The sequence below is a fragment of the Chenopodium quinoa genome, unplaced genomic scaffold (assembly GCF_001683475.1).
Source record: "Chenopodium quinoa cultivar QQ74 unplaced genomic scaffold, ASM168347v1, whole genome shotgun sequence".
NCBI classification, from domain to species: Eukaryota; Viridiplantae; Streptophyta; class Magnoliopsida; order Caryophyllales; family Amaranthaceae; genus Chenopodium; species Chenopodium quinoa.
Genome location: NW_018742556.1, coordinates 2,233,996 through 2,260,070, shown reverse-complemented (window position 1 = coordinate 2,260,070; position 26,075 = coordinate 2,233,996). Strand labels below are relative to the sequence as shown.

The following is a 26,075-nucleotide window of genomic DNA, read 5'->3' as shown; positions in this document are numbered from 1 at the left end:
ATAATAATTTCATCAATTTGTATCAAGTTCTCAATGATATTTTGTAATGTAATGAATTTAATTACTAAAAGTGGGACCCACTTCAAATATTATTCGACGTGCCAGCAAGTATTATTAGTGTCTGCCGTCTATACATTAAGACATGGCCACCAGCCTACCAGTTAATTTAAGTTTCCTTCTCTCTCTTAAAGACCAAAGAAAAAAAAAAAAGATTAGTCTTTACAACTTATACTAAAATAATAAAGGAGACATTTCAATTTATTTTTTTTATATATGAAGTTGATTTTACTATTAATTGAAATTTGGTTAAGTCTATAGTTGAGATAATATATACGCTGATTGATGGAAGGTCATCATTTATTTATTTTTTGAGGTTTATTCTACTTTCTTTTTCTAACCACTAGTGTAGAGAATTAGAGTATGATTTCATTTTCTGACCCTGCCCTTTACTCAAAGGGTTAGAGAAAAGTATAAAAATGGTACATTGGTACTCCGTCCCTTCGTTGCTGTCTTACTCATTATTCGAAATAGTTTGAATGATGTACGATCGTACGCAGTGGCAGAACTAGAAAATTTATATTAGCGGGGTCAAACCATGTTGTAATATCCCACACATAAAATAATACGAAGTATAGTATATTGAAATATCACAAAAAGAATGAAACTTGCTAAACTAACTAAACTATTTCTCAAAAAAAAAAAAAAAAAACCTACAATACAATCAACATAATTTTATGCCAACTATTATTAGATAACCTAAACTAAAGGGGAAGACTTTTTTTTTTAAAAAAAGAAATGGTAAAGAATATTTTTTCTTTTTGCTTAAACTAACAACAAATGAAGTGCACTCGTATCAAAGCAACATGTATAATCAAAATAAGAAGCGATTAAAAAAAGACTTTAAGTTGGAGGCAGTCCAAATTAACAAAAATATATTCAATATGCCACATAGGCTTATCCAATTAAAAAAAAAAATATATAAGCCATAGGTTTATTATCGAATAATTAAAAAAGAAATTATTGTTTCCATTTTCCTATCCTATAAATAGAGACGGTTTGCAAAAGATAAGTACCGCAACACATACATACAATACAACAATACAAACCCTACATAAACAAAATCATACGCAAAAATGAGTTCCTCTGATCAACAAGAGAACACCCTCGGAGGTCGACACCCTGTCGACGCAAATGGTCTAAAGATCCAAGAGGTTGCTGCTTGGGCTGTTGCCGAGTATAACAAGAAGCAGGTAAATTTTTGTAAAACTAATACTTGGTACATCAAACAAAAATCTATCAAACCGTCTTATACAAGAATTTAATCCTCTTAACATGCATGACGTATGTTATTATGGTTTACTATGTTTATTTAATCCTCGTTGTAATTTATAGGGGACAAATCTCAAGTTTGAGAAGGTTTTAAGAGCAGAACAAGACGGCAATATTGGTAGCACGACGTACTATATTGATCTTGAGGCATCTGAGGATTGCAAGACTAACAATTATTATGCGCAAGTTATTGAAATAATCACGGAAACCCCTATTAAGGAGCTTCAAAAGTTTCATGTGCTTCTACTAGGAGATGAACCCACCCCAGTTGCAAACTAATCTTCAACATTAAATTAAATTTGCACGGCTAAGAAGCCATTTTTGGTGTGCTTATTATGTAAGTTACATCAAAATATATATGAAGTTCTATATTGCTATGTATGTATTACGTGCTAGTGAAATAAACAAGTCTTGGATGACTTGATTTATGCGCTAGTAATACTGTGTAATACTATTTATTATTATCTAAATAAAATTGTCAGTGGTTGGGTCTTAATCGGATCTATATAAGTGTACATGCAAATATGCAATGCACATTTCAAATTTGCCAATTCCGTATATTTAAATTATCAAATATGAATCTTTATTTAATTAACAAAATCATAGTTAAAGAATAAATGAAGAATTTAATAAATTTAGCAATGTCATTTCATATCCGAAAAAATACACATTAATATAAATTAATAATACATCATACTTCGTATTAATATATATTAAGGGTAATGCTATATGCAGCCCTTATATGAAATATTAGGCCGTAATTCTCATTATTTTTACCATAATGTGGGGACCATCAAAGTCAAAGTATGTGAGAGAGAGAGTAGTGTCCACATTGATTCTTGTTGTCATTTAAATGTGAAATGAGAATGAATGACCGTACTCAAGGTAAAATTTTTATCATTTAAGGCCTTGATCAACTCATATTAGAATTATTATATACTTAGTACTTTGGTATATATCAATTTTAATCTATAAAAAATCAGTTTAAACTTTAAAGTTCCAAATTACTCATAGTATTCTTCCAAAATAAGTGTTGTGTAAGACGAGTTTACGTTAATATTATTGTAAGACGATCAGTTTGAAAGTAAACATAACTATTTTAATTTGTCGTTGGTTTGAATTTCATTGTGATGTGTAATTTCTTATAATTCATGGTTATATACTATAAAGGCTAATATTATTATTCTAACTAGGTTAGCATCCGTGCAATGCACGGGTTTACCAGTAATTTATCTTTGAATTTTTGTAATTTTTTTTTTTTGATTTTAAAATGTTCAAAAGTTCAATTAATTGACCTCAATTATGCTAACTGCTCCTATAAAGACTCCAACAACCTAATATCAACATAAATAACTAGAGTAATAGGTACTTATTTTAAATTAATTACCTAAAAAATAGCTACAATATGTTAATAATTAATTAACATTTTGTTTAAAAAAATAATACATTTGAGCGGAAAATTTTTTCATGAAATAGCGCCACGTATACAACTTTGAATAAAGATGACATTAGCGGTTGCTACTTTAGTATTAGTTATATAGATACATTATAATTTTTTGTGAGATAATTTATTACTAAAAAGTTTATAGTTTAAAGGGTAACTTTAAGTACTTTTGAGATATCTTTAACTCGCCTTACAATAAATTAACAAACACCCTCCTTTTTGGAGAATTTGTGAACCCTAAATATCGGGTAAGAAATAAAAAAAAATATTTTAACAACAACATCAACAAATAAAAAATGTACAGTTATTAATTAGTTCAATCAACAAAAAACAAAAAAAATAATTCAAAAGAAGTAGACTTTTGGTTTTGACCTAGCACTTATTAATTAAGTTGAATTGATACAAGTGTATTAATTTAACACGTTATTGTCTTATCCATAATAATTGTAACATTAGGTCACTATAATTGAAAGTTTCAAGTCATCGAAGTGTTAATATATTGGGCTATTGGCATATTGCACAAGCTCAAGGCCCTAATATAATAATTAACCTCGAGAATATTATTCATAGTGTAATTCAATGGTAACATGTGATGAGTTGATGAACAAGCAGGAAGAAAGTTAGCAAAATTGAGAGTACTGCACATAATAATCCATAACCTCCTCGACTTCAATGTAGTACGTACATCATACCAGCAACCACTTGTTGTTCCGCTTTCAAGTAGAAGGAATGGTGGCCGGGGATAATACAAGGAATTAAGGGAATTCCCAATTTTGAGATACATATCAGTGGCGGGATCCAAAAATTTATACTCTATCACCGAAAACTACTAATCGTTTTTGTTAGAGCACCAAATCAAACCAAAAGCTTAAACTGATGGTTGAAGCCCAGAAATATATTTTATACTGTATCACTCCCCCAAGATCTCACCTAAGCTGTGATACCATGTTAGAAGACCAACTCAACCAAAAACTTAAGCTGATGATTGAAGCCCAGGAATATATTTTATACTCTATCAGTTTTCAATAATGCAAACCAAAAACATTCATAAGGTTGATATATTTGTCTCATAGTCAAAATTTTCTCTTTATTGAAATTGAATCCTACACATTTCAAATGACACATAATATAAATAAACCTAGGTAGTATAAAGGGATGGAATTTATTTATTTAATTTTTTTTTTTGTATCTACAATGTTGACATGTTGCCATTAAATATGATATGTGATGAAAGTGATTATATAGGCAGGGTCAATTAGAGCATTCACAAAAGTTGTGTAGAGGTCCTTGCTTGTAATTTTAAATAGTTGGAGCTAATACCTCATCATTGTGGAGCTACGAGGGTTGCAGCTTTGGTGAAACTACATACCTTTACAAAGCTATGTAGTTTCACTCTACTCAAAGCATGTGTTGTCCAATTTGAAGGAATAATTAAGTAGTTAGTGATTTCTTTTTTAGCATTTATTCTCTTTTTAATTTTTTAATTTTTATTTTACAAAAGGTATGTAATGGTTTGCTATTGTGAAGGTTGTAGCTTAAATGATGTGGCAACGAACCCAAAACTACAAGGAAAGTAGCTAATCATTATTGGCGCTCTTAGTAATTTAAGTTACAAGTGAGCGATTTCTTATAATCAAAGGGTAAAGAAGCATTCATATGTTTCTTTGAGATCACAAGACAACATTTTATAGATGGAATAATTAGTTTAGTCAAGGGAGTAAGGTTGTGTTTGGTTCATCTTGTTGTTGTTTATATAATATGATCAGAGGGTTTTTTTATTTTTTAATGAATTAGATCTAATTACTTGATTTAACTAAACTTTGACTTTTTATGTATGCTAATTCATAAGTAAACATATACTCCGTATCATATGAGGTATTATTAATCAATATATTTGTGTATTTTTTGTTGGGGTGTTCATCCCAAGTCCCACATGGAAAGATTAAGGAAGTGAGAAGCTCCTTATAAGTTAAAGCACACTCCTAAAACAAATCCGTGCGGGCTAGGCCCAAAGTGGACAATATCATACTAATGTGGAGTGGAGTGTACGTGCGACCCGTCAAGGTGGGTGATCCGGGCCCAACATTTTTCGGATATGAATTGAGACATTGATAATTTTATTAAATACTTCATTTATTCTTTAACTATGCTTTTGTTAAATAAAGATTCATATTTGATATTTTAAGTATACAAAATTGGCAAATTTGAAATGTGCAGGCACACTTATATAGATCAAGTTAAGGTCCAACCACTAACAGTAATTTTATTTAGTTAATAATAGTATTAGACAGTAGTACTAGTACACAAATCAAGTCATCCAAGACTTGTTTATTGCACTAGTACATAATACATACGTAGTAATATAAAACTTGAAATATATTTTGATGCAGCTTATATAAGCACACCAAAAATGGCTTGGCATATTTATTGTTGAAGATTAGTTTGCAACCGCAATGGGTGCATTTATCCGAGGCTCGAACACTTCAAGCTTCCTAATAGGGGTTTGACAGACTAGTTCAAGAACTTGCGCATAATACTTGTTAGTCTTGCAACCTTCAGATGCCTCAAGTTCAATAAAGTACCTCGTGCTACCAGTTATGCATTCTCGTGCTGCTTTCAAAGTCTTCTTACACCAGGTGTGTCCCCTGCAAATTACAACGAGGATTAAATAAACATAATGAACCAAATTTATGGGACAGAGGATTTGAACTCGATCAAAACTAATTCAAAAGTAGTATAATTTGCAACGTAAAATGAATAATTGATATTAATTATACTCCATAGACCACATATGGCCCCATTCTTTAGAGCTGCTCTGCTCTACTCAGCTGAAATCTGATTTACTCTGCTTCAATCTGCTCTGCTCTGATTAAAAATAATACTAATAATAATAATAATAAAATCTGCTCTGCTCGGCTCTGCTCTGGTCCACTGAAATATGTTCTGCTCTGCCCACAATTTCAAAAGAACGGGGCCATAGTGTATCATTGATGGTATTATAAAATTGACCTACGAATATGTTCATTATATTGATTTCCGTATTACATCTTGTACTCGTAATTTATGGATAAAAAGTTAATTACTTTATAAGACAAATTCTTGTAAAAGACCATCTGATAAATTTTTGTTGGACATGTCAAGTATTAGTTTACAAATATTTACCTTTTGGCTGTTATGCTCATCAACAGCCCATTTTGCAATCTCTTGGATGTATGGATCGTTTGGGTCGATATCCTCATGATGACCTCCACCTGTGTTCTTCTGTTGAGCAGAGGAACTCATTTTTGTGTATGATTTTGTGTTATGTAGGGTGTGTATCGTTGTATTGTATGTATGTGTTGTGGAACTCCATCTTTAGCAAACCCTCTCTATTTATAGGATAGGATAATGGAATCAATAATTTCTTTTTTATTCGATCAGCTTATTAAATGATAAATATATTCTTGTTAATTTGGACCGCCTACCAACTTTAAGTCGATTTTTTAATTACTTGTTATTCTGACCATACACGATGTTTTGATGATACGCGTGCACTTCATTTGTTGTTTTAAAAGGAAATAATAAAAAAAGGAGAAAATATATGTCACGAATCTCACGATTATGAAGTGAGAATTTTATCTTCTTATCGCCACTGATTCTTTTTATCGTGTATGTAAAATGAAAGTGATTTATTATACTTCATGGTTGGATTTTTATAATCTATGATGTTGATCACTTCAGAGAATGATGTACATTGATTAAAATTAATTTCAATCAATGAAAATCAGTTTAGATGATAAAGAAGGAAAAAGTTCCAAATCGGTAAAAAAAAAAAAAAAGTTCTAACCACTAACCCCAAAAATCAGTAAGGATAAAAAAAAAAATCTAATAGAAAAATTAGTTCAATGTTTTAGCAACCCAAAAAAAAAAGGTTCATTAGAACCACACTTATGGCCTAACAACAACAGTATTGATTAAGTTAATACAAGTGCCAAATTAATTTAACAGGTTAGTGATAATAATTCTAACATTAGGTCACTATAATTGAAACTTAAAAAAACAAGTCATCAAAGTGATTAGCATATTGCACAAGCTCAAGGCACTACAACATTTCCTCAAGAATATGGCGCGCATTACCGATTTAAGTAACAAAAAAATTAAATTTGTTATACCATTAATTACCATATCATATGCTATCCATCATTGTGAAAGCCTTCAAAGTATTAACAATTTAAGAAAATATATAACTACGTTTCTTCCATAATCAAGATAATTCGTGCTAAATAATTGTGAAAAAAACAATGAAAAAAAAAAGATTGTAGATGCAAAGCCTAAGAAAGGAAGTTGAGGAAAAGGGGAAAAAAAACGATCAAGGCCATAGCATGCACAAGCACGTTTGTCCAATTTCCCTACAATTATGCAAATAATTAAAGAGCAATGTGTACTTTGACTACCGTCCTTAAACTCGTGTTCTAGAGCTGAACCACACGGCCACACCCAGTAAGGACAGATACAATCGGCGAATAGACCATATTGGTAATTATAAAACACCCTTAGCGACAATTTGGTAAGAAAAAACTTACTTCGGGTCTCCGGTGACAATTTGGTAAAAAAAAAAAAAGCTAACCATGTGCTACAATTTGGTAAAAACAATAAACTCAAGGGACGTTCGGACCAAAATTTCTATTTTTTTCGATAAACCCTTAAAAAAATCCTAATTTATTTCGTTTTTGTGTTTTTAAAATTTATTTTTCCCATAAAATTACGCTGAATTCATATACCAATTTTTTTATATATTAAAAAAATTGTTAATAAAGGGTAGGAAAATTAAGTAAATAATAATATTTAAACATTTTTTTCTTCAAAAAATTGTAATTTCCTTAAAAAAAAGGTTGGAAAATTAGGCGGGGAAATTTTTTTCGGTAAAAAAAAACACGGAAAACAAACTAAATTAAACATTTGTGAGTAGGTTGTCAGAAATTTCTGCATTATTTTGGTTAATTGTCGCTTGAAATTTTTTTTTTTACCGAATTATTGCCGGAGTTATTTCTTTACCAAATTATCCTCTAAGGGTCATTTTCGTTTACCAATCTAGTCAATTGGCCTCAATAAATCACACAATGAAAAGTTTAAAGACAATTAACATCATATAAACATTTTAAGAATGTATGTAATTGTCCTTACACTTAGAAATGCATAGAAGTATTTAACATCATAACAATAAGAGGTTGAGAATCTCAACTAATTGGATGAGATTTGTAATCAAGAATCACATTTTTGCTCTCTTTATTTTGAATCTTCTACATAAGTGGCCTAGTGACTTATACTCTTGTTAAATTATACGTACTATTGAATATTGATCGTGTAGCAAGGGCTTTTTTTTTTTTTTTTTTTTTTGGGCAGCAGGATAAGCAAACTAGAATTTTGTGGCCTTAGTTGCTAACTCACTTCTTATTTTAATAAGCGAAATATTTTGACTTCGTGTACATTTATCTAATTAATTTTTACTAATGTTTTTTATTTATATATAAGAATAAATATAGTCTTGTGAGGACTTATTGAAAACGTCTCAATAAATAATTTATTAATATTTAATTGATATAAATTTTACTTATTGTTAAAAGAAAATTGTAAATACTCCTTAGCTTGTTAATGAACCTAACCATCATGGTCAACGTATTCTCTTTATTGAAAACGAATATTTCAAATGAGACAAATATAAAAGAAACTAGGTACTACGTAGTATAAAGGGATGGAATATTTTTTTTATCCAGAATGTTGTCAATAATTTTGATATGCACTGAAAATGATTTCAAGGGCAGGTCAATAAGAGCATCTCTAATGGTTCAATTATAAGGACTTGCTTGCAATATAATTAAAGTTCCCAGCTACATGTCAAAAGTGAGCGGCTTTAGTTTTTTTTCTTTTTTTTTAATTAAGAAATGAATGATTTCATATATTATGCCTTTTTTGTGTGGTTGGCCACATCATATGACTGGCTGACACACACCAAAATACTGATCGGGTAACCCTTAATCGAATAACCCCTGACCGAACAAGTAACCTCTAACCGTACCGAGTAATCCTTAACCAACCACGTAATCCTTGACAAAGTAACCTCTGCCACACGGTGTGGCCAACCACGTTTAGAACTTTGTATTTCTTACATATTTTTTTGGCATAAGCTTAATAGACAAAATAAATTTAATGTTACAAGGTACGTAGTGTGTTCATTGAACTACCCAAAGAAGCCCTATCAGTTTTAATATTGTTACAAGCATTACAAATAAAACTATATTACAACTTCCTTACAAGAAACTTCCGGTTAGAAAATTCTACTTGTTTCGCATGAAAACAATGGGACCTAGCTGAAGGTCCTAAGATGTGGATGAAGACTGACTCGGTTCAAATGATGTTGGGCCGAGGGTTTCCTGCACAGCAAACACATGTAAACTGGTCTCGGGGGTGGTTCCGAGGAAGGCCCCTCCGATGCCGAAGTCAAATAGTGTTTAGAGAGAGAAAGCTATGCAAGAGATTTAATGCTTGAGGCTTGAATGTGAATGCTCCATAAATGGTGTAATTGAAGGTTTTTATACCTTAGCATGACAAGGAGAAAGGATGGGCTTGAGATCATATGGGATGACCATGATGACTTGGGCCGTTAGCTTGACATTGACTTGGCAGGTTGGAGGCTTGGGCCTTGACCTTGGCTTGGATTGAATCATTTAATGACCGGGCCCAATTAGGCATAATTGAACCCAAACACTACTATTTGCCTTAACTTCGAACATGTGTCATGAGATATCAACCAACGCCATTATTGTTTGATTTTTATTCCATATTGCATTGAACTTGGTGAAAGAGGAGAAGAGCAGATAACATATAACCTTTAGAAAAAAACAAAATGAGCTCAAAAGGACACCAAATAAAAAGTCATGAAAATTAGGTAAAAGAGGTAGGAAAATAAGATGATTCAGGCTTGACAATAAAAACCGAGTCACTTTTACAAGTGATTTGGTACCTTTAACTGTGGGTATCTTTAACTTCTTCTCAACGTAAGTGATCATTATCATATACACTAAATCTTCCCAAAAAAATAAAATAAAAATGATGGGAGCCCCATTTTGAAGAGCATAGTTAAAGATAAAGGTTTTTCATAGTATTAGATTAAAAATCCAACACTTGCTAATAAAAAGATTACCAAGAGATAAATTCTTAAACTCTTTTGAACTAACAAATCAAAAGAGGTAAAAACATACAAACAACAAGCCAAGGCCAAACCTACAAACCAAAACAGACCACAAGGATGATAGATCCCCAAAATAACGTGAACCCAAATACTAAAGCACTGCAATATAAGGCTAACACGAGCACTCATAATATTTCTTATATTCATAGGGTAAAGAAGCACTCGTACTTCTCTTTGAGATCACAAGAGCAGATTTTATAGATGGAACAATTAATTAAGTGAGAGGAGTAAGGCCGTGTTTAGTACACCTTATTATTGTTTACATAGTGTGATCGGAGTTTTTTTGCTTTCTTTTTTTTTCGTTAAATGATTCGATCTAATTACTTTTTTTTCATTAAATGATTCGATCTAATTACTTGATTTAACTAAACTTTGACTTCTTATGCATGCTAATTCGTAAATAAAAATATCGGAGTATTTCCACTTTACAAGTCCAAGGAGGTTTCATTCCAAAACCATATGACAATAATAGGAGAAGCAATCCCTTAGTCTTATTATTATAAAGTGTTTATCTCTTTTTTCTTTTCTTAATGAGTAGTGGGACGTTTACATGTGTTGTTTAGTAAGTTTATACTACAGTAGATAATCAAATATGAAATGTGAATGCAAACTTATATAGATTCAATTAAGAATTAAGATCCAACCACTGACAGTTTTATTTAGGTAATAGTAGTATTACACAGTAGTACTAGTGCATAAATCAAGTCTTCCAAGACTTGTTTATTTCACTAGTACATAATACATGCGTCGTAGTAATATATATATATATTGATGTAACTTATATAATAAGCACACCAAAAATGGCTTCTTAGCCCTGCATATTTATTGTTGAAGATGGAGATTAGTTAGCAACCAGGATGGGTGCATTTTCTTTTTGCTTGAACTCTTCAAGCTTCTTAGTATGAGCTTGATTTTCTATTTCAAGAACTTTCGCAGAATACTTGTTAATCTTGCAATCATCAGAAGCCTCAAGATCAATAAAGTACCTCGTGCTACCAATGTTTCTTTCTTCTTCTGCTTTTAAAGTCTTCACATACACCAGGTGTTTCCCCTACAAATTACGACGAGGATTAAATAAACATATTAAGCCCGAATGCACGACAAATTTACCTATGCATATATGTTCCATTACATAGTATTGTTGATAGATTTTTGTTTGTCGTGACAAGTATTTGTTTTACAAAAACTTACATGTTCCTTGTCATACTCAGCAACAGCCCAAGCAGCAATCTCTTGGATGTGTGGATCCTTTGGGTCGACAGGATGACGACCTTCAGCGATGTTCTTCTGTTGAGCAGAGGAACTCATGATTCTTGCGTATGATTTTGTGTTATGTGTATTGTTGTATTGTATGTATGTGTTGCGGAACTCCATCTTTTGCAAACCCACTCTATTTATAGGATAGGAAAATGGAATTAATAATTTCTTTTTTATCGATCAGCTTATGTGGCTTATTAAATAATGAATAAATTCTTGTTAATTTGGACCTATCAACTTTTAGTTGATTACTTGTTATTCTGATTATCCGATGATACGCGTGCACTTCATTTGTTGCTATACGCGTGCACTGCATTTGTTATTTTAAAAGGAAATTAAAAAAAAAATATTTGTCAAGAATCTCACGATTATGAAGTGAGAATTTTTATCTTCTTATCGCCATTGATTCTTTTTATCGTGTTTGTGAAATGAAAGTGATTTATTATACTTCATGGTTAGATTTCTACGGCCTTGATCACTTCAGATTATGATGTACATCAATTAAAATTAATTTCAATCAATAAAAATAGGCAAAAAGTACGTGTTGAAATTTCTTTTTTTTGTTGATCTATCAAATGGACAACTAGCTATAAAAAAGGGTTTGTAATCAGGAAATTCTAATGGTATTTGCATTTGGGATCACTTGACAGTTAATTAAGTCTAACATTGTAACAACCTAAATCACAAGTTTTTGCCATGCATGAGAGGGGTGTTTGAAAAGTTATAATTTAAGTGTACTAATCACTTAAAACACAACATACATAATACTCCACTAGATATAATTAACTTCACCTAGATTTGTGCTTCACATTTTAAAAACATGTACGACAACTCATAGCCTTTTGACATTAGTAGTGTACCAATTTTTAAGGAGTAAATACAAGTTGATATCAGATAGATATCAACAAAACTTGTTAATATTAAGGCTAATTTTGTAAATTTAGCTACCACACCAAGGGTAATATTGTAATTTTAGCAACCACACTCCCTTTTTCTCCCCTCTATCACCACCGTGCAACCTCTACTACCACCCATAGCACCACCTTAACCTTCACGAATTGACCCCTGCCGACCACCACACGGTCGCCGCACCAACATTCAACCGCCGCAACACCACTAGCTACCACTCACAGCACCACCCCAGCCGACCACCACAGGCCGTTGCACCAACTTTCGACATTTTCATAAATTGCTACTAGGGAGTCTTTTTTTGGCCTGTCGATCGGCCGCCGTAGATCCGCGTATATAGTCGACCTTGGACATGAGAATGGAGGAGAGAGAAAGAAGTAGTGGCCATGGGAATGGAGGAGAGAGAAAGAAAAATTGGTCATGTGAGGGGAGGAGAGAGAAAAATTGTGATATTAACAAAAGTTTGTTGATATCATATATCAACTAAGTCTGGCTCATTTTTAAGTACATGAAAATATCTTTCAGTTGTTTTAGATGAACATTAAACTTCTCAAGAGTTGACTTATATACAGTAATAAAGAAGAACCAATATAATAAACCATTACATATATACATGTTTTTTTTTTTTTTTGTGTGTGTGTGTATAATATATAAGGACTTAATACACTCAATTTAGTACGAACAATCATATAACTAATATATAAAGCTAAACTTTTAGCCAGGTCACGAAATAGCGACACTTGGCATTCTAACTTTTCGCCAAGTGTCGCGCCACGTTGGATAGATTTAAATAAACCTCATACGATAAAAAAAAGTTAATTTAGAATTCTATGTGGATATAATTAAATAGAATTTTAGGATTAAATTAGTTTTATTTTCGATAAAATACCAATATTTCAAATGTACAAATTCAATTATTAGATTATAATTCTTAAAAATTAATAAATTATTTTTTGTATCATAATATTTTTTTAGGCAAAGGAAATAGTTCAAATCGTAAAACATACATTTATAATATATACTAACTGGTTAAAATAATATACTTCACAATCTAGCAAATCGTATAAAGATTAAAAATTTATTTTATAATTCCATAAACAACCCGGGCATCGCACGGGGCACAAAACTAGGATAGAGTTATATAGAATTCAATTTGTAGGATGAAAAATTTAATTTAGAATTCTATTTTCAATCAAATTTGGATAGAATTTTAGGATAAAATTGTTAATTTAGAGTTTTATTTTCAATAAAGTACCAATATTTCATATGTACAAATTAAATTATAATTTTATTAAAAAAAATATAACACTCATAAATCATATATAACTAATATATAAAGCTAAACTTTTAGCCAGGTCACGAGACAGCGACACTTGGCGTTCTAACTTTTCGCCAAGTGTCGCGCCACGTTGGATAGATTTAAATAGACCTCATAAAATAAAATAAAAAAGTTAATTTAGAATTCTATTTGGATAGAATTTTAGGATAATATTAGTTTTATTTTCGATAAAATACCAATATTTCAAATGTACAAATTCAATTATAATTCTATTAACAAAATTATTAGATTATAATTCTCAAAAATTCTCAAATAAATTATTTTAATATATACTAAACGGTTAAAATAATATACTTCACAATCTAGCAAATCTTATAAAGATTAAAAATTTATTCTAAAATTCAATAAACAACCCGGGCATCGCACGGGGCACTAAACTAGTTCTTATATAAATCTTAAAACTAGGCCTTATTATATAATAAAGAGGGAATGTTTATCAGCACCAAATTTTAGTAGAGGATGTATACATGTAAAATGCTCGAGAGTTTTACAAGTAGTACATAAACCAAGTCATGCAAGACTTTTACTGGTACTTTATTTCACGAGATACATAGTTTTATTTATGATGTAACTAATATAAGCACACCAAATCGAAAAAAAAAAAATCTGCGCATTGCATACTTAATCAGAGATTATAGTATGAATGTTGAACTGTTGAAGGCCAGCCTAGTTGGCTACCGCGACACGCGCATTGCCTTGATAGAGTGGCTTGAACTCTACAAGCTCCAAGGCTAGGGTATTGTCCTTCTCAAAAACCGTAGCTGAATAATTTCCTCTCAGATCAGGGTTCGGCGAAGGCTAACCATCATCCGTTGCTTCTAGACCAATATAGTACATCACACCATCAACCTTTTCTGTTTGTGCGTCAAAAGCACTTACAAGCTTCAGGTTTGTTCCCTGAAATAATAATGATATTTCAGGGAGTACGTAATTAATTTGTTAATTTATAAATAATTTTGAAATTAAATCGGAGATAATAATAATAATGTAAAGTCACATGATAAATTAAAAACTTACTTGTTCCTTGCATTGTTGTACTAATTAACAGCCCAAGCGGATACCTCTTGGATCTTTGGACTGTTTGGGTCGACGTGCACACGTTTGCCTCCAGCAACAGGCTTCTTCTCTTGAGCTGAGGAACTCATTTTCGCGTATGAAATTGCAATGTATGTACTTGCATTGTGTATATCGTTGTATTGTATGTGTTGGTATTGTGCGTAATGTGTTGGACAACCCGGCCTCTTAATTTATAGGGTTCAAAAATGGAAGCAGTTCATCAATTATTTCAATTCATTTTCTTGTTATTAGCCTATATGTGCCTTAGTGAATATATTCTTGTTAATTTGGACCATCTAGTAGCTTTAACTCGATTCCTAGTTACATGTTGCTTTGGTAATACACATGTATATCATTTGCTGTTTTAAATAATGGAAATTAGAAAAGATAAAATATTATTCTTCGCGATTGCGTTGAAAGAATCTTATCTTATTGTCATCTGTTAATGTGAAATGAAAGTGATTTATTATTCTCTATGTACGGTTAACTCTTTACAATTTAAGGCCTCGGTCTACTCAACTTGAAAGAATAATATCCTATAGTTTGATAATTAACTAAATACATATTAGAGCCATATTGCTCATTAATTATTACAAACATCGGCGTGTATTCCCTAATTATGTTTCTCAATCCTAATTAAGCTTTCATTCATCTTTTCTGTTACTCCCTCTGTCCCTATATGGAGCAAATTTGAGCTTATACTTACATCTTCTGCATTAACTATATATGTGCTTAAATTTTGAACTTGAATAGCTCATATTTGAATTTATCATTTAATGATCTGAACTTATAGGCTCTCTTGGTCTTTTACGAGTTATAATTTTTGGGATGAAAAACAAAGCCTCGCAGTCTTCTATATATGGAAAACGAGCTAGCAATGCATGCATATATCATATATAAGCCAAATTCATAAAAACATTTTAATTAGATAGTTCATAGTGGTTTTACATAACCTAAATAAGTCATGTAAGACAGACTTTAATTTGGAAATAGTAGTAGTTCATAGTAGTTTTGATGTAACTATATATATGTACATCACACTCCTATGTCCTGTTTATTATCTTGCACTATATATTGCGTACATTATCTAGCTTAGATATAGCTTAGAGTGTGTGGTTGAACATTAGTTGGCAACGGCGACACGATCATTTTCTTGGAGCAGACACTTGAACTCCTCGAGCTTTCTGGTTTGGGTCCATGACTGATCAAAAACTTTAGCATAATACTTGTTCATCAAGCAACCATCAACCGCCTCGAGCTCAATGTAGTACATCATACCAGCAACCACTTGTTGTTCCGCTTTCAGAGCTTTCACATACTCAAGGCATGTTCCCTGCAAATTACATACACATATATAAATGAGATACTTACATATCTTGATAAATTAAAAACAAGTCATCCCTCGACAACATAACAATTCACCTAAAGATGTATGTGGACTAGGTTTGTTTATTTATTTTGGTACGGAGAAATACCTTATAACTTACTGTAATCAACACCTTTTACAAGTTAGCCATCTCAATTACATGTAAAAGTCAACGTTTAAGAGTAAAAGGGGTGACCAGGTGAGGATAAGGGATTAAGGGAATCCCAAATCCATCAATATTGGGATACATGAGTAGAAAGTAGTTACGATTTGAATAAGTTAGGTTTTATAAATACACCCTCAAGGCAAAAGGTAATAAAATCCATTCCTTTCTCCCACTACTCCCTCTTTTACTTTCTTACTATATCCATGCATGGTACAAGTGATTGAGACGATTCCAACAAATATCTACAAAACTATATATTTTTTTCTTAAGTATAAATTACTATAATTTGGCAGAGTAGATTAGGTGAATAGTGCAAAAAGTCGAAACATTTCACTCACAACAAATGGATCGGAGGGAGTACTGGTCATGATTAGTTGCATATAAAAAGGTAAAAAGGATAATTAAAAAAAGAGAGAGCGAGCTTACTTGTTCCTTGTTGTACTGCCCAACAGCCCAAGCAGCAATCTCTTGGATCTTTGGACTGTTTGGGTCGGCAGGCACAAGGCCTCCAGGCATGCTCTTCTGTTGAGCACAGGAATTCATCATTTTTGCGTATGAAATTTGTGTTATGTTGTTGTGTATTGTTGTATTGCAAATTTCAATCTTTCCCAACCTCTCAATTTATAGGATAGAAAAATGGAATCAATAATTACATTTTTTTCCCCAATTATAGCATATATGTGGCTTAGTGAATATGTTCCTGTTAATTTGGACTACTTACCAACTTTAAGTTGATTCTTAATTACATGTTTTGACATACACGATGATTTGTTGATACATGTACACTTCATTTGTGTTGAGGAATTTTGTTGTTTTAAAGGATAGAAAATAAAATAAAATATTCGTCATGATAATGGATAAAGTATTTTTTTTATCTTCTTATCACCATTGATTCTTGAAATGTAAAGTGAAAGTTATTTACTGTACTTCATGGTTAAACTTTTATAATCTGAGGGCCTTGAAACAGGGTGATTTTTAAATAATAAAAAATTACCTATTGGTTTTAACTTTAAGTCATACCAGATTAATCTCGTGATTTTGGAAGGCACCCTTCATAATTTGGATTATTTCATAATAATCCTAAGTTGGAATTAATATGGGAAGACCACCAATAGTTGGGATTAATCTCGTGAATTTTTCAAAATATTTAAAATTTGTTACTCTATAACATTAATTACCATATGCTCACCATCATCTTGAAAATGCACAACTTTTCTTTCAACATTCAAAATAAATCATTTTTAATAATTGTGAAACTTTATGATCACCAAAAAATAAACAAAACAAAACAAAAAACTTCCTCATGAGTATAAGTCAAACTACCTGAGTGCCTCTGAAAATTTATGATAGTGAAATACAATGGTGACATGGTCAGTTGAAGAATAATCAGGAAGAAAATATAATGTAGATTGGCAAAATTGAGAGTTTACTGCATATAAATGTAAAAATGGCCGGAAATGAAAAATGGAGCAAGTATTTTATAACAGATGGAGCAGCCACGCACTCCAATGACTAGTATACAACAAAAAAGAATTCATTTCATAGTCAATACACAAACATATAAGCTTAAAAATATAACTCTTAACAATAATAAGTATAATGTATAACTTATTTTTTTTGAAAACAAGATGGGGAATATATTAAAAGAAATCAAGTTACATCCAAGACAACAAGAGATAAAATCCCTTTCCACTAACATCCTGCTCTCCACCATACTCTGAACCTTTCGTGAGGCTGTTTTCTGATTCTGAACTCAATTGAACATGTAGCCGAGGCCCTTGGTAAATTCTGCAATGCTCTTGTGAGCGTCACTTCATTTGCTACTGGAACACTTTGGTACCCCTTGCTTAAGATCAATTTCTCCAACACAAAAGCATGTCTCAACAAAAACACTATCATATTTACTTCCCGCTCCTTCCCATAGTACTCATCAATCTCAATTCTTTTAAGATGAGATCTGCAACATGAAGGAGTTACTGCTAGAGTTTTTTTGAAAAACTCTTGTTCCTCCAGTGTCCCCTTGCCGCAAGTACAAGGCACCACTTCATTCATACTGCATGCTATACAGCATCCATTTAATCCCTGCAAAGTTGAATTTATTCTATGTACGCAAAATTAATACCAAAGTGAAGTCAAAGACTAACCCCGGGAAAAACAAGTGTTTCCAACACCGGCGAATGATTTAGAAATGCCAACACTACTTTATCCCAAGAGTTAGAAAAATAACAATAACACAAAAGAACGTTATTGAAGACTTTGATAAGGCTAAGCATTAGTTGAAGAGGATGTGTCGTCAAACCAAGGACCCTCATGGTACCCCCAATAGTTAGTTGTGCTTCAACCAGATGATCCATGTTTGTAATAGAGTGGTGTACTGGTAAATTACCACTATAATGAAGATACTCCAAATTAGGAGTATCAATAAGCAGAAAATCAGTGTTTTTATATGTATGATCAAGATGAAACACAACCTCCGAAGAGAAAGCGAAGAGATGTTTAGGGTGCAGCCATGATTCCAAAATACTTCCACTCTGAGGTCTTCAAGTAAAGGGCAGCTTGAAACTAACCTTGGCAGAAAGCCATGATCGTTAATGACAGTGCCAAAGAGGTATAGTAATTTCAAGTTTGGAAGACGAAAGGATGGCATAGTGGAAGCTTGGTGAAGACCAAGGTTGACATCAATCTTGAGCACCTCCAATGCTTGAAACATCCCTGATTATCAATCTAGAACATTAAAGGGTTGTGCAATACATTAGCAACCTCGAAAAATACATTATTTTTAGGATTCAATAATCAAAATATACTTTTCTGACGGTAATCTTAGAATTTACAACCAATTTCGACTGACAATTAAATTAGATCAGATGAAAGATTGAGAAATTGATATGATGATAACAAAAACAATCAACTTGCCCGCTTCATTGGGGATACAAGTATTCGATCCAACGGAGAACGTCAACTGCGCTTCGTTCAATGGAAAAATATGGATTTTTGAGCCTACTAACCTACAACTCAAGTATAACACGGAGTAACTTCTCAAAAGATCCCTCCTTCTGAGTTCTGCCAAAAAAAAAACTTCTTCAAATACCAATTTTACTGTTGATGAGAAATAATGGATAGCCCCTTGAGTGAAATTACCAAATTGCTCTTATCTTTTTTATTTTGGTTTTGCTCTGTTGTCCATGTGTTTGTTACAAATTAGGAAATGATGTGCCACGTCCCATTGCTTCTCTATTTGCCATTCACTAAATCATCCTTCATGACATTACAGTTTAAACAACTTTGTCTATCCGTGCTCCTTGTGATTGGGAAGTCTATTTGTGTTGCATTTGGTCCACTCCGAAAAGTTATCAAGTGTGAATCCCGCTTCTTAAACCAAGTATTAGCCAAAATTAAGTCATATGATTGGGAAAAATCCATAGTAGCTTCACCACCTACGTCCCTCTGCCTAACTCAAATCCTCCATGAACACTCTCGTAGCCTCTCGACTCGGCCCAACATGCCCATTTAGATCACCTCCAATATATAATTTCACTGTGGTGGACACCCTGTACCACCTCGTCTAACTCCTCCCAAAATTGTCGTTTCTCTTCTGTATCCAAACCAACTTGGGGAGCATAAGCACTAATAACATTCACAATCTCCTTGCCACATAGCAACTTCACCCTTATCAACCTATCATTCTTCCGATAGACCTTGATTACCTCTTTCGACAACCTCTCATCATGGTTCAAAAATGCGGCCGCACCATCACGATTTGGGCGATTTGTAACGAATTTCATTTTTACCGAACCGAGTTTTAGCGTTTTGGTGCGGATATTTTTAGTATAATTTTCCAAGTTTTCTGTTCCAAATGTAATTAGCTCTAATATGCTTACTGAATAGACCTTAGAAATATTGTTTCCTATCAGCTTAGACTAATTGTGTTTGCTGGTTGTCTTTTAAACTTATATTTTGTTGTAAAGTAAACTTTTATAATCATAGGGCCTTGAAAGAGGGTGATTTTAAAAAATAAAAAATAAAAAATTACCTATTGGTTTTAAGTCATACCTTTAAAATTTGTTACTCCGTATAACATTAATTACCATATGCTCACCATCATCTTGAAAATGCATAACTTTTCTTTCAACATTAAAAATAAATCATGCTTAATAATTGTGAAACTTTATGATCACCCAAAAAAAAACACAAAAAACTTCCTCATGTGTATAAGTCAAACTACCCGAGTGCCTCTGAAAATTTATCTTAGTGTAGTACAATGGTGACATGGTGAGTTGAAGAATAATCAGGAAGAAAATATAATGTAGATTGGCAAAATTGAGAGTTTACTGCATATAAATGTTAAACCATTGACACTGATTGTAGATGCAAAGCCTAAGAAAGGAAGCTGAGGAAAAGAAAAAGGAAAAAAAAAAAAAAAAAAAAAAAAAAAAAAAAGGCCATTACAAGCACGTGCGTCGAATTTTCCTTTAGCTATGCCCAAAAAGAAAGAGCAATGTGTCCTTCAACTCTGTTTTGGAGCTGAAATACACCTGGTAAGGAAGTCTTCGGGTTGATTCGAACAAGGTGCACCTAATCTTGTTTTTAAGAAGTAAGATCTTAATATTGAATAGCCAAAGATGATGTTATTTGGCCTTGGTTCGAGGAGGAACACCCAGTCCCGTCCTAATATTAGCACCAGCTTCTTTCATATCTTCCACCTAAAAAAGATGTGCAACTTATTAGGATAAGTAACACAGAAACATTCAATGCAAAAGTTTGCATGATAATTGTTGACCAGAAATTCTGAAATTGGGATTCAAACAAGAGGCAAAGCCAAAGGGGTATGTAATAAAAATATGCAAAATGTGTTGGAAAATTTCAGTCAGAAACCACTACACTTCAGTTGAAATTAATTGAATGGTAAGCATTGCATAGGAATCCAGAGGAGCCTAAAATCTAAAGAGAAGTAGATACTGCGAAATAAAATCAGAAATAGCACAATCAACCAACATCAGGTTGATTTTTGATCTAATCTTGAATAGACAATGGTGATGAGTTCAATGATGAAAGGATCGAAAAACAAGAGCGTGACTCCTATATGAAACAATTATCAGAACAATTAAATGAATTAATCAATCATACATTCCCACAAGAAAAAGTAGTTGTTTCGCAGATTGACTAGGGCTCAGGTATATAACAGAACGATGATATGAACTTTTCCATTCCTTCCTGCTCAAAATAGACTACTCTTGTACATCTTAACACCTCTAACTTATCAGCATTCCTTATTCCTTGAAACAGAATGGTGCACATTCATTGGTGTACCTAAAGTTTTTACCAAATGTAGTTTTTGTACACAATTGATCATTTTAATGTAAGCTATCTGAACTGTCAAGCAAGCGGGCATAAAAATTAGCAAATGGCCAGGTACACAACGGAAGTTCTGGCCGAATGGCAAGCCCCCAGCATTGAGTTCATGGATATGAAGTGGAATCACAATACACTGCTTGATTAATTGTTTCATAGAGTCTTAACTAGAAGCTGATAAGGTTGAAGACATACATTTTGATCAATTCAGGGTATAGTTTACCTAACAAGTTGAACCAAAACTTCTCCAAACCTAATACTTCATCCATCTCAATCACTTCAAGATATTCCCTAAGATCGCTTTCGACTTTGGTAAAGAGATTCTTTTTTAATCTTTTTGTATCTATCAAATGAGAAACTAAACAAGAGAAGGCCAAAGGGGTTTGTAATTAGGAGATTGTATTTGCATTTGGGATCACTTCAGAATTCAGTTAACATTGCAACAACCTAAAAAAACCAACATTCCCAATTTAACATTCAATAATTCAAAATTTTAACAATTAACAGCATAATTAACACAAATATAAATAAATAATCAGCTGAAACACCAAATTAAACTCTTCAATAAACAAACCCCAGATCCTCATTTCAAATGCAAACCAATTTCAACCATGATCAACTAAACAAACCCAAATCAATTTACATTCAACCAACAAAACCCAACAAAAAATTAATCAAAAATTTCCAAAATTGATAAAATTAGAGCTAAAAATCCAACAAATATTCCCAAAAAACTCACATTATGAATGCCGGCGGCGGAAAGGGCGCAAACGGAGGCGGTTGCGGCGGCGCCGACGAAGAGAGAGGCGACGCCGAAAGCTCTGGCAGGCATAAACCGGCAATCTCCGGTAAACCCTTTTTTGTAGGACTTGATTCCCCACCCTAATTGGGCGGCGCTAGCTACGACCCACCACCAGTGGGTCCCACTCGGAACCCACTTCCATGCTTCTTCAATCCCGAGCTTAACTCCGTCGTTGTTGACGCTGCTACTACTCTTTTCCTCCATTTTCATCTCATTTTCTTGAACTTGGCCTTTTAGGAGAGTTTATTTCTAGTCTCCCAATTTTTACTTCTTTTAAAGCTTCATTAATTATTATTTATACTTTCTCGGTTTTTAAGTTACAACGCTTCTCTTTTCACTTGATTGTACCAAATGGATGTATTATTTGGCATATAAGTTAAAATTTGGATGTATTTTGAGAATTATAGACTAATAAATGTTGTTTGGAATATTAGGATGGAGGTTAGGGTGAGTCGAGGATAGAGTTAAGTTTCATAGTATGCTTTGATCTTACTTTCATCGCTGCATAGTTGTCGTATTTTGTTTGAAAAGGTCGTTTAGAAAGTCCCATTCTTGATTTGAGTTAAATTCACATCTTAATACTTAAGAGGTAGTACGGTCTAGGTATGTGTAGGACATGAACAAATTTTAGGTTTGTAATCAACATAATGATAAGCAAGAGTTTTTTTTGTTGACAATTGTCATAAACTATGATACATTGGTGTGCTAGTTTACTATGGAGCACTTCTTACAAGTTGAGGACGACTCGATGGAGCAACCTGTTTATATTCGAACAGAATAAGCAAAGTTTAAAGGGTGACGATCACCATTTACCAAGTATTCTGAAGGATACAAGAAATTGCATAAAAGAAAAGGCTAACAAGCTCAACATTATAATGAACCTTATTGAGGAACAAACCCTCATATTATATTGTTGTAGGTATTGATAAACAAGCTTAGAAATCAGAATATGCTGAAGCTGAATCAAACTTCGACACTTCGTGCAGACTGCAGGAACTATAAGTTGTGAACTCCATACTATACAAGAGCTTTGTCAAGGATGTGCTTGAAAATCTAACCAATTATTAAATTTAGCTTTACTTAACAGACCTCATGGTATCTCCTACTTGTATTTTTCTAACTTACACTCTTACATATCTTCCAAGGACAAAGGCCTGAAATGATCACCTGATGAGCCTGCAAATGTTAGTCAATCAATGACCCATAGCAGCTTCGGTAGCTGAAGCTTTATCATGCTCAAAGAAATGTCATGTACTCGTGACCCACGCCCTGCACCTTAAACTACTTTAGGCAGGAGCTTTGTAGTTGATGGTCCTAATGGATGCAACTTCTTAAAGACAGGATTGCTCCCTCCCACCAAAAATAAATAAGCATATACAGTATTCTGATGCGTAGAGGATAGTTGTCACAACTCCTGAAACAAATTCAGATCATGGTTAGATTTTCAAGCACATCCTGGTTTTCTCACTGACATGTTGTGGTGAGACGGGATAGGGGAAGAAGCTGCTATAGTAAAGGGAAACCTAATTAACATCACATAAGTACAGGCGCAAGCAACTTTTGTATCCAGCAATTCATCCCAGGATTACCTTTGAACAGACTGAAATATGTTCACAGCCATCTCTTGTGCTATAATCATCTGAGAGACATGTAATTCCATCTGAACAAGCAGAAATCAGGTTCATAGCAACACATGAGGAGGATAGGCTCTCTGATAAAGTCACAAAATATTATTCTTTGAATAATTCAAGTTATGAAACTGAACTGAATCTGTGACCAAAGAATTTACTTCTTTTTTAAAATAATAAATCATAGGCCCAAAAATAATCGTATATGTTTTCTTTGAATAATATGAACCTATCAATAATAAGTGCTTAGAAACTCTGAAGAACTTTCATTGCTCACTATACATTCTGAGCTGGAAACCGCCTTATGATACTTTCTTCGATTCACTTGTCTTCGTTTGCTCGCATTGCTCCAACCATAATTGAGGTGCTGTTGGATGTATACAGGAAAGTTGTTCCAAGAATCCTTTCTTACTTATAGCTATAATGCCTGACAAAGTGTACTTCTTTTTCACCCAGCCCTGCTTAGCTAGCCAGACATGAAATCTATATCTAGGCTTAATTCGCTTTTCTAAATTATAAATCAAATAGGCTGGAAAAGTCTCCAGGAACTCCAAGGATAAACCGACTTCCTGGCGAAGGAAGTCAATTTTCCGTTTAAGAGAGTCCGTCTCCTGATTAAGAATCTTAGGTGTATAACTTATCATCTTGCACAGTTTGGAGAACTCAATGCCTTCATTTAGTAGGAGATCGAATCGCTCATGTAAGTCACTACCAGAACCATGTACATCTTTTAAGAGCTTCATGGTGAAACCATGCTCTCCAAATCCAATGCCATGAAAAAATTTCAACTTACATAGTAAATAACTATAATGTCTTAAGCATTTGACGTTCTCCATCTCCTGTACATAATTCGCGTCTTCACCTTCATCGGGACTACTCAAATCATAATCACCAAATAACGGATACTTCCCCAACTTCATATTATGGAAGAACCATTCATGAAGATCCATGGCTCTAAGAATATGGGGCAAATTAGACATCTTATTCCGACCAAATACATAAGAGTATTTCTCCATAAGGAGTTTAAGTTCGTTCTTGGATAAGCCAAAATGATTCAAAAATCCGGATACAGAAACTACACGATTTTCGATATCAATGCTCAGTATCTCAGGATGGGAAAGAAGCAACAAACCAACATCTGCTTTCACAACACTCAACTTACAAAAGAACTCCACCTTCTCAGCCAAAACCTTCTCTGAATAATCAGTGAAAACAACAGAACTCTTACTAATCGACTCTCCAACCGCCCTTTTTGGGACACCCAAGTCATAGAAAAGCCTAAGTTTCCTACAAACCTCATACCAAAGATCCACATTTCCAACTAATCCATCCCCCAAATCATAATCAATCAATACCCTTTTCAATTCATCCAATAATTCATCAAATTCACCCTTTAATCCAACCTCTTCCCCCTTCAATAAAAAGGGAAACCCTAAACAAATACCAACAGCTTGTTCAGTACTAAACCCCATTGCTAACAACCCATTAAACTTTGACCCCAAAAACTTGGGATTTTTCTCAAAAATTGAAATTTCTTCAACATACAATCTCCCCAACTTATTCCAAGGAAACCCAAATCCAGCAAGTGTACAAGCAACATTCAATACAGTTGAATCATCAGAGAAAAAATGCACATTTGGCTTCAAAAAATCATTGATATTACAATAATGAATCCCAATACTTTCATAAAAGAACCCAAATTCATGAAGAGGATTATACCTGAGAAACCTCTCAAAATTCTTGCGGAAATAAATGGATGAAAAATCTACCTTTGACATCAATTCAGCAAGAGAATGAACGGAGTTTTTGCTGATGAACTCGGCATATGAAAAGGGTAATGCACTGGTAGTATGAAGATAATCTGTGACAACTTCTTGAGCTTCTTTGATTGCTTGAGGTCGATATTTAGTGGGGATTTTGCCAAGAGTTGGGAGATTTGTGTTGGAGCTGAAATGGCGAAGAAAGGCTTGAAAGAGAGGATTTGAGAAGGGGGTGAAAGGGAAGAACAGGCGCATTGTGAAGGTACATTGAGAGAGATTTGTTAGGGCTCTCTCTTTAACAATTGGACTAAGGGTCTGTTCTCATTGACTGAATTCAGCTGAATTGAAGTGAACTAAACTAAACTGAACTAAGCTGAACTGAACTGAACTAAGCTGAACTGAACTGAATATTTTATAAGAGAAGGAAATTAGGAGCTGAACT

At 33.1% G+C, this 26,075-nt stretch overlaps 6 protein-coding genes across 6 annotated transcripts in view; 1 reads left to right on the top strand and 5 right to left on the bottom strand.

Annotated features, from left to right (window-relative positions):
- The window catches only part of LOC110720532 (putative cysteine proteinase inhibitor 7), a 32,485-nt gene extending 26,357 nt beyond the window's left edge, over window positions 1–6,128 (bottom strand). The window contains exon 1 of the mRNA XM_021899571.1: window positions 5,936–6,128. Coding sequence (XP_021755263.1) covers window positions 5,936–6,055 — 120 coding nt within the window. The 5' untranslated portion in view covers window positions 6,056–6,128. The remainder of the gene's footprint in view (window positions 1–5,935) is intronic.
- LOC110720531 lies at window positions 1,061–1,825 on the top strand. The gene is made up of 2 exons (XM_021899568.1): window positions 1,061–1,250; window positions 1,393–1,825. The coding sequence occupies exons 1-2, from the start codon at window positions 1,134–1,136 to the stop codon at window positions 1,606–1,608; spliced, it is 333 nt and encodes a 110-aa protein (XP_021755260.1). The 5' UTR covers window positions 1,061–1,133; the 3' UTR covers window positions 1,609–1,825.
- Window positions 6,129–10,626: 4,498 nt separating the features above from the next.
- Window positions 10,627–11,380, bottom strand: LOC110720530 (putative cysteine proteinase inhibitor 7). The gene is made up of 2 exons (XM_021899567.1): window positions 11,193–11,380; window positions 10,627–11,052 (listed from the first exon to the last, which is right to left on the bottom strand). Exons 1-2 carry the CDS (start codon window positions 11,373–11,375, stop codon window positions 10,843–10,845), a joined length of 393 nt encoding a protein of 130 aa, XP_021755259.1. The 5' UTR covers window positions 11,376–11,380; the 3' UTR covers window positions 10,627–10,842.
- Window positions 11,381–15,457: 4,077 nt separating this feature from the next.
- Window positions 15,458–16,704, bottom strand: LOC110720527 (cysteine proteinase inhibitor A-like). Its single transcript, XM_021899566.1, has 2 exons — window positions 16,521–16,704; window positions 15,458–15,895 (listed from the first exon to the last, which is right to left on the bottom strand). Exons 1-2 carry the CDS (start codon window positions 16,638–16,640, stop codon window positions 15,686–15,688), a joined length of 330 nt encoding a protein of 109 aa, XP_021755258.1. The 5' UTR covers window positions 16,641–16,704; the 3' UTR covers window positions 15,458–15,685.
- Window positions 16,705–20,367: 3,663 nt separating this feature from the next.
- LOC110720526 lies at window positions 20,368–22,676 on the bottom strand. The gene is made up of 2 exons (XM_021899565.1): window positions 22,183–22,676; window positions 20,368–20,794 (listed from the first exon to the last, which is right to left on the bottom strand). The coding sequence occupies exons 1-2, from the start codon at window positions 22,453–22,455 to the stop codon at window positions 20,720–20,722; spliced, it is 348 nt and encodes a 115-aa protein (XP_021755257.1). The 5' UTR covers window positions 22,456–22,676; the 3' UTR covers window positions 20,368–20,719.
- Window positions 22,677–22,994: 318 nt separating this feature from the next.
- LOC110720525 (transcription termination factor MTEF18, mitochondrial-like) lies at window positions 22,995–25,966 on the bottom strand. Its single transcript, XM_021899564.1, has 2 exons — window positions 23,835–25,966; window positions 22,995–23,659 (listed from the first exon to the last, which is right to left on the bottom strand). The coding sequence occupies exon 1, from the start codon at window positions 25,886–25,888 to the stop codon at window positions 24,176–24,178; it is 1,713 nt and encodes a 570-aa protein (XP_021755256.1). The 5' UTR covers window positions 25,889–25,966; the 3' UTR covers window positions 22,995–23,659; window positions 23,835–24,175.
- Window positions 25,967–26,075: the final 109 nt, after the last annotated feature.

Excerpts from the sequence above, each read along its gene's own strand:
- LOC110720526 (XM_021899565.1), bottom strand. The coding sequence starts at position 22,455 with ATGAAAATGGAGGAAAAGAGTAGTAGCAGCGTCAACAACGACGGAGTT. Across the intron at positions 20,795-22,182 it reads CCGCCGCCGGCATTCATAAT|GTGGAAGATATGAAAGAAGC; the intron begins GTGAGTTTTTTG and ends CATCTTTTTTAG.
- LOC110720525 (XM_021899564.1), bottom strand. The coding sequence starts at position 25,888 with ATGCGCCTGTTCTTCCCTTTCACCCCCTTCTCAAATCCTCTCTTTCAA.
- LOC110720527 (XM_021899566.1), bottom strand. The coding sequence starts at position 16,640 with ATGATGAATTCCTGTGCTCAACAGAAGAGCATGCCTGGAGGCCTTGTG. Across the intron at positions 15,896-16,520 it reads GGCAGTACAACAAGGAACAA|GGAACATGCCTTGAGTATGT; the intron begins GTAAGCTCGCTC and ends TGTAATTTGCAG.
- LOC110720530 (XM_021899567.1), bottom strand. The coding sequence starts at position 11,375 with ATGGAGTTCCGCAACACATACATACAATACAACAATACACATAACACA. Across the intron at positions 11,053-11,192 it reads CTGAGTATGACAAGGAACAT|GGGAAACACCTGGTGTATGT; the intron begins GTAAGTTTTTGT and ends CGTAATTTGTAG.
- LOC110720531 (XM_021899568.1), top strand. The coding sequence starts at position 1,134 with ATGAGTTCCTCTGATCAACAAGAGAACACCCTCGGAGGTCGACACCCT. Across the intron at positions 1,251-1,392 it reads CCGAGTATAACAAGAAGCAG|GGGACAAATCTCAAGTTTGA; the intron begins GTAAATTTTTGT and ends TGTAATTTATAG.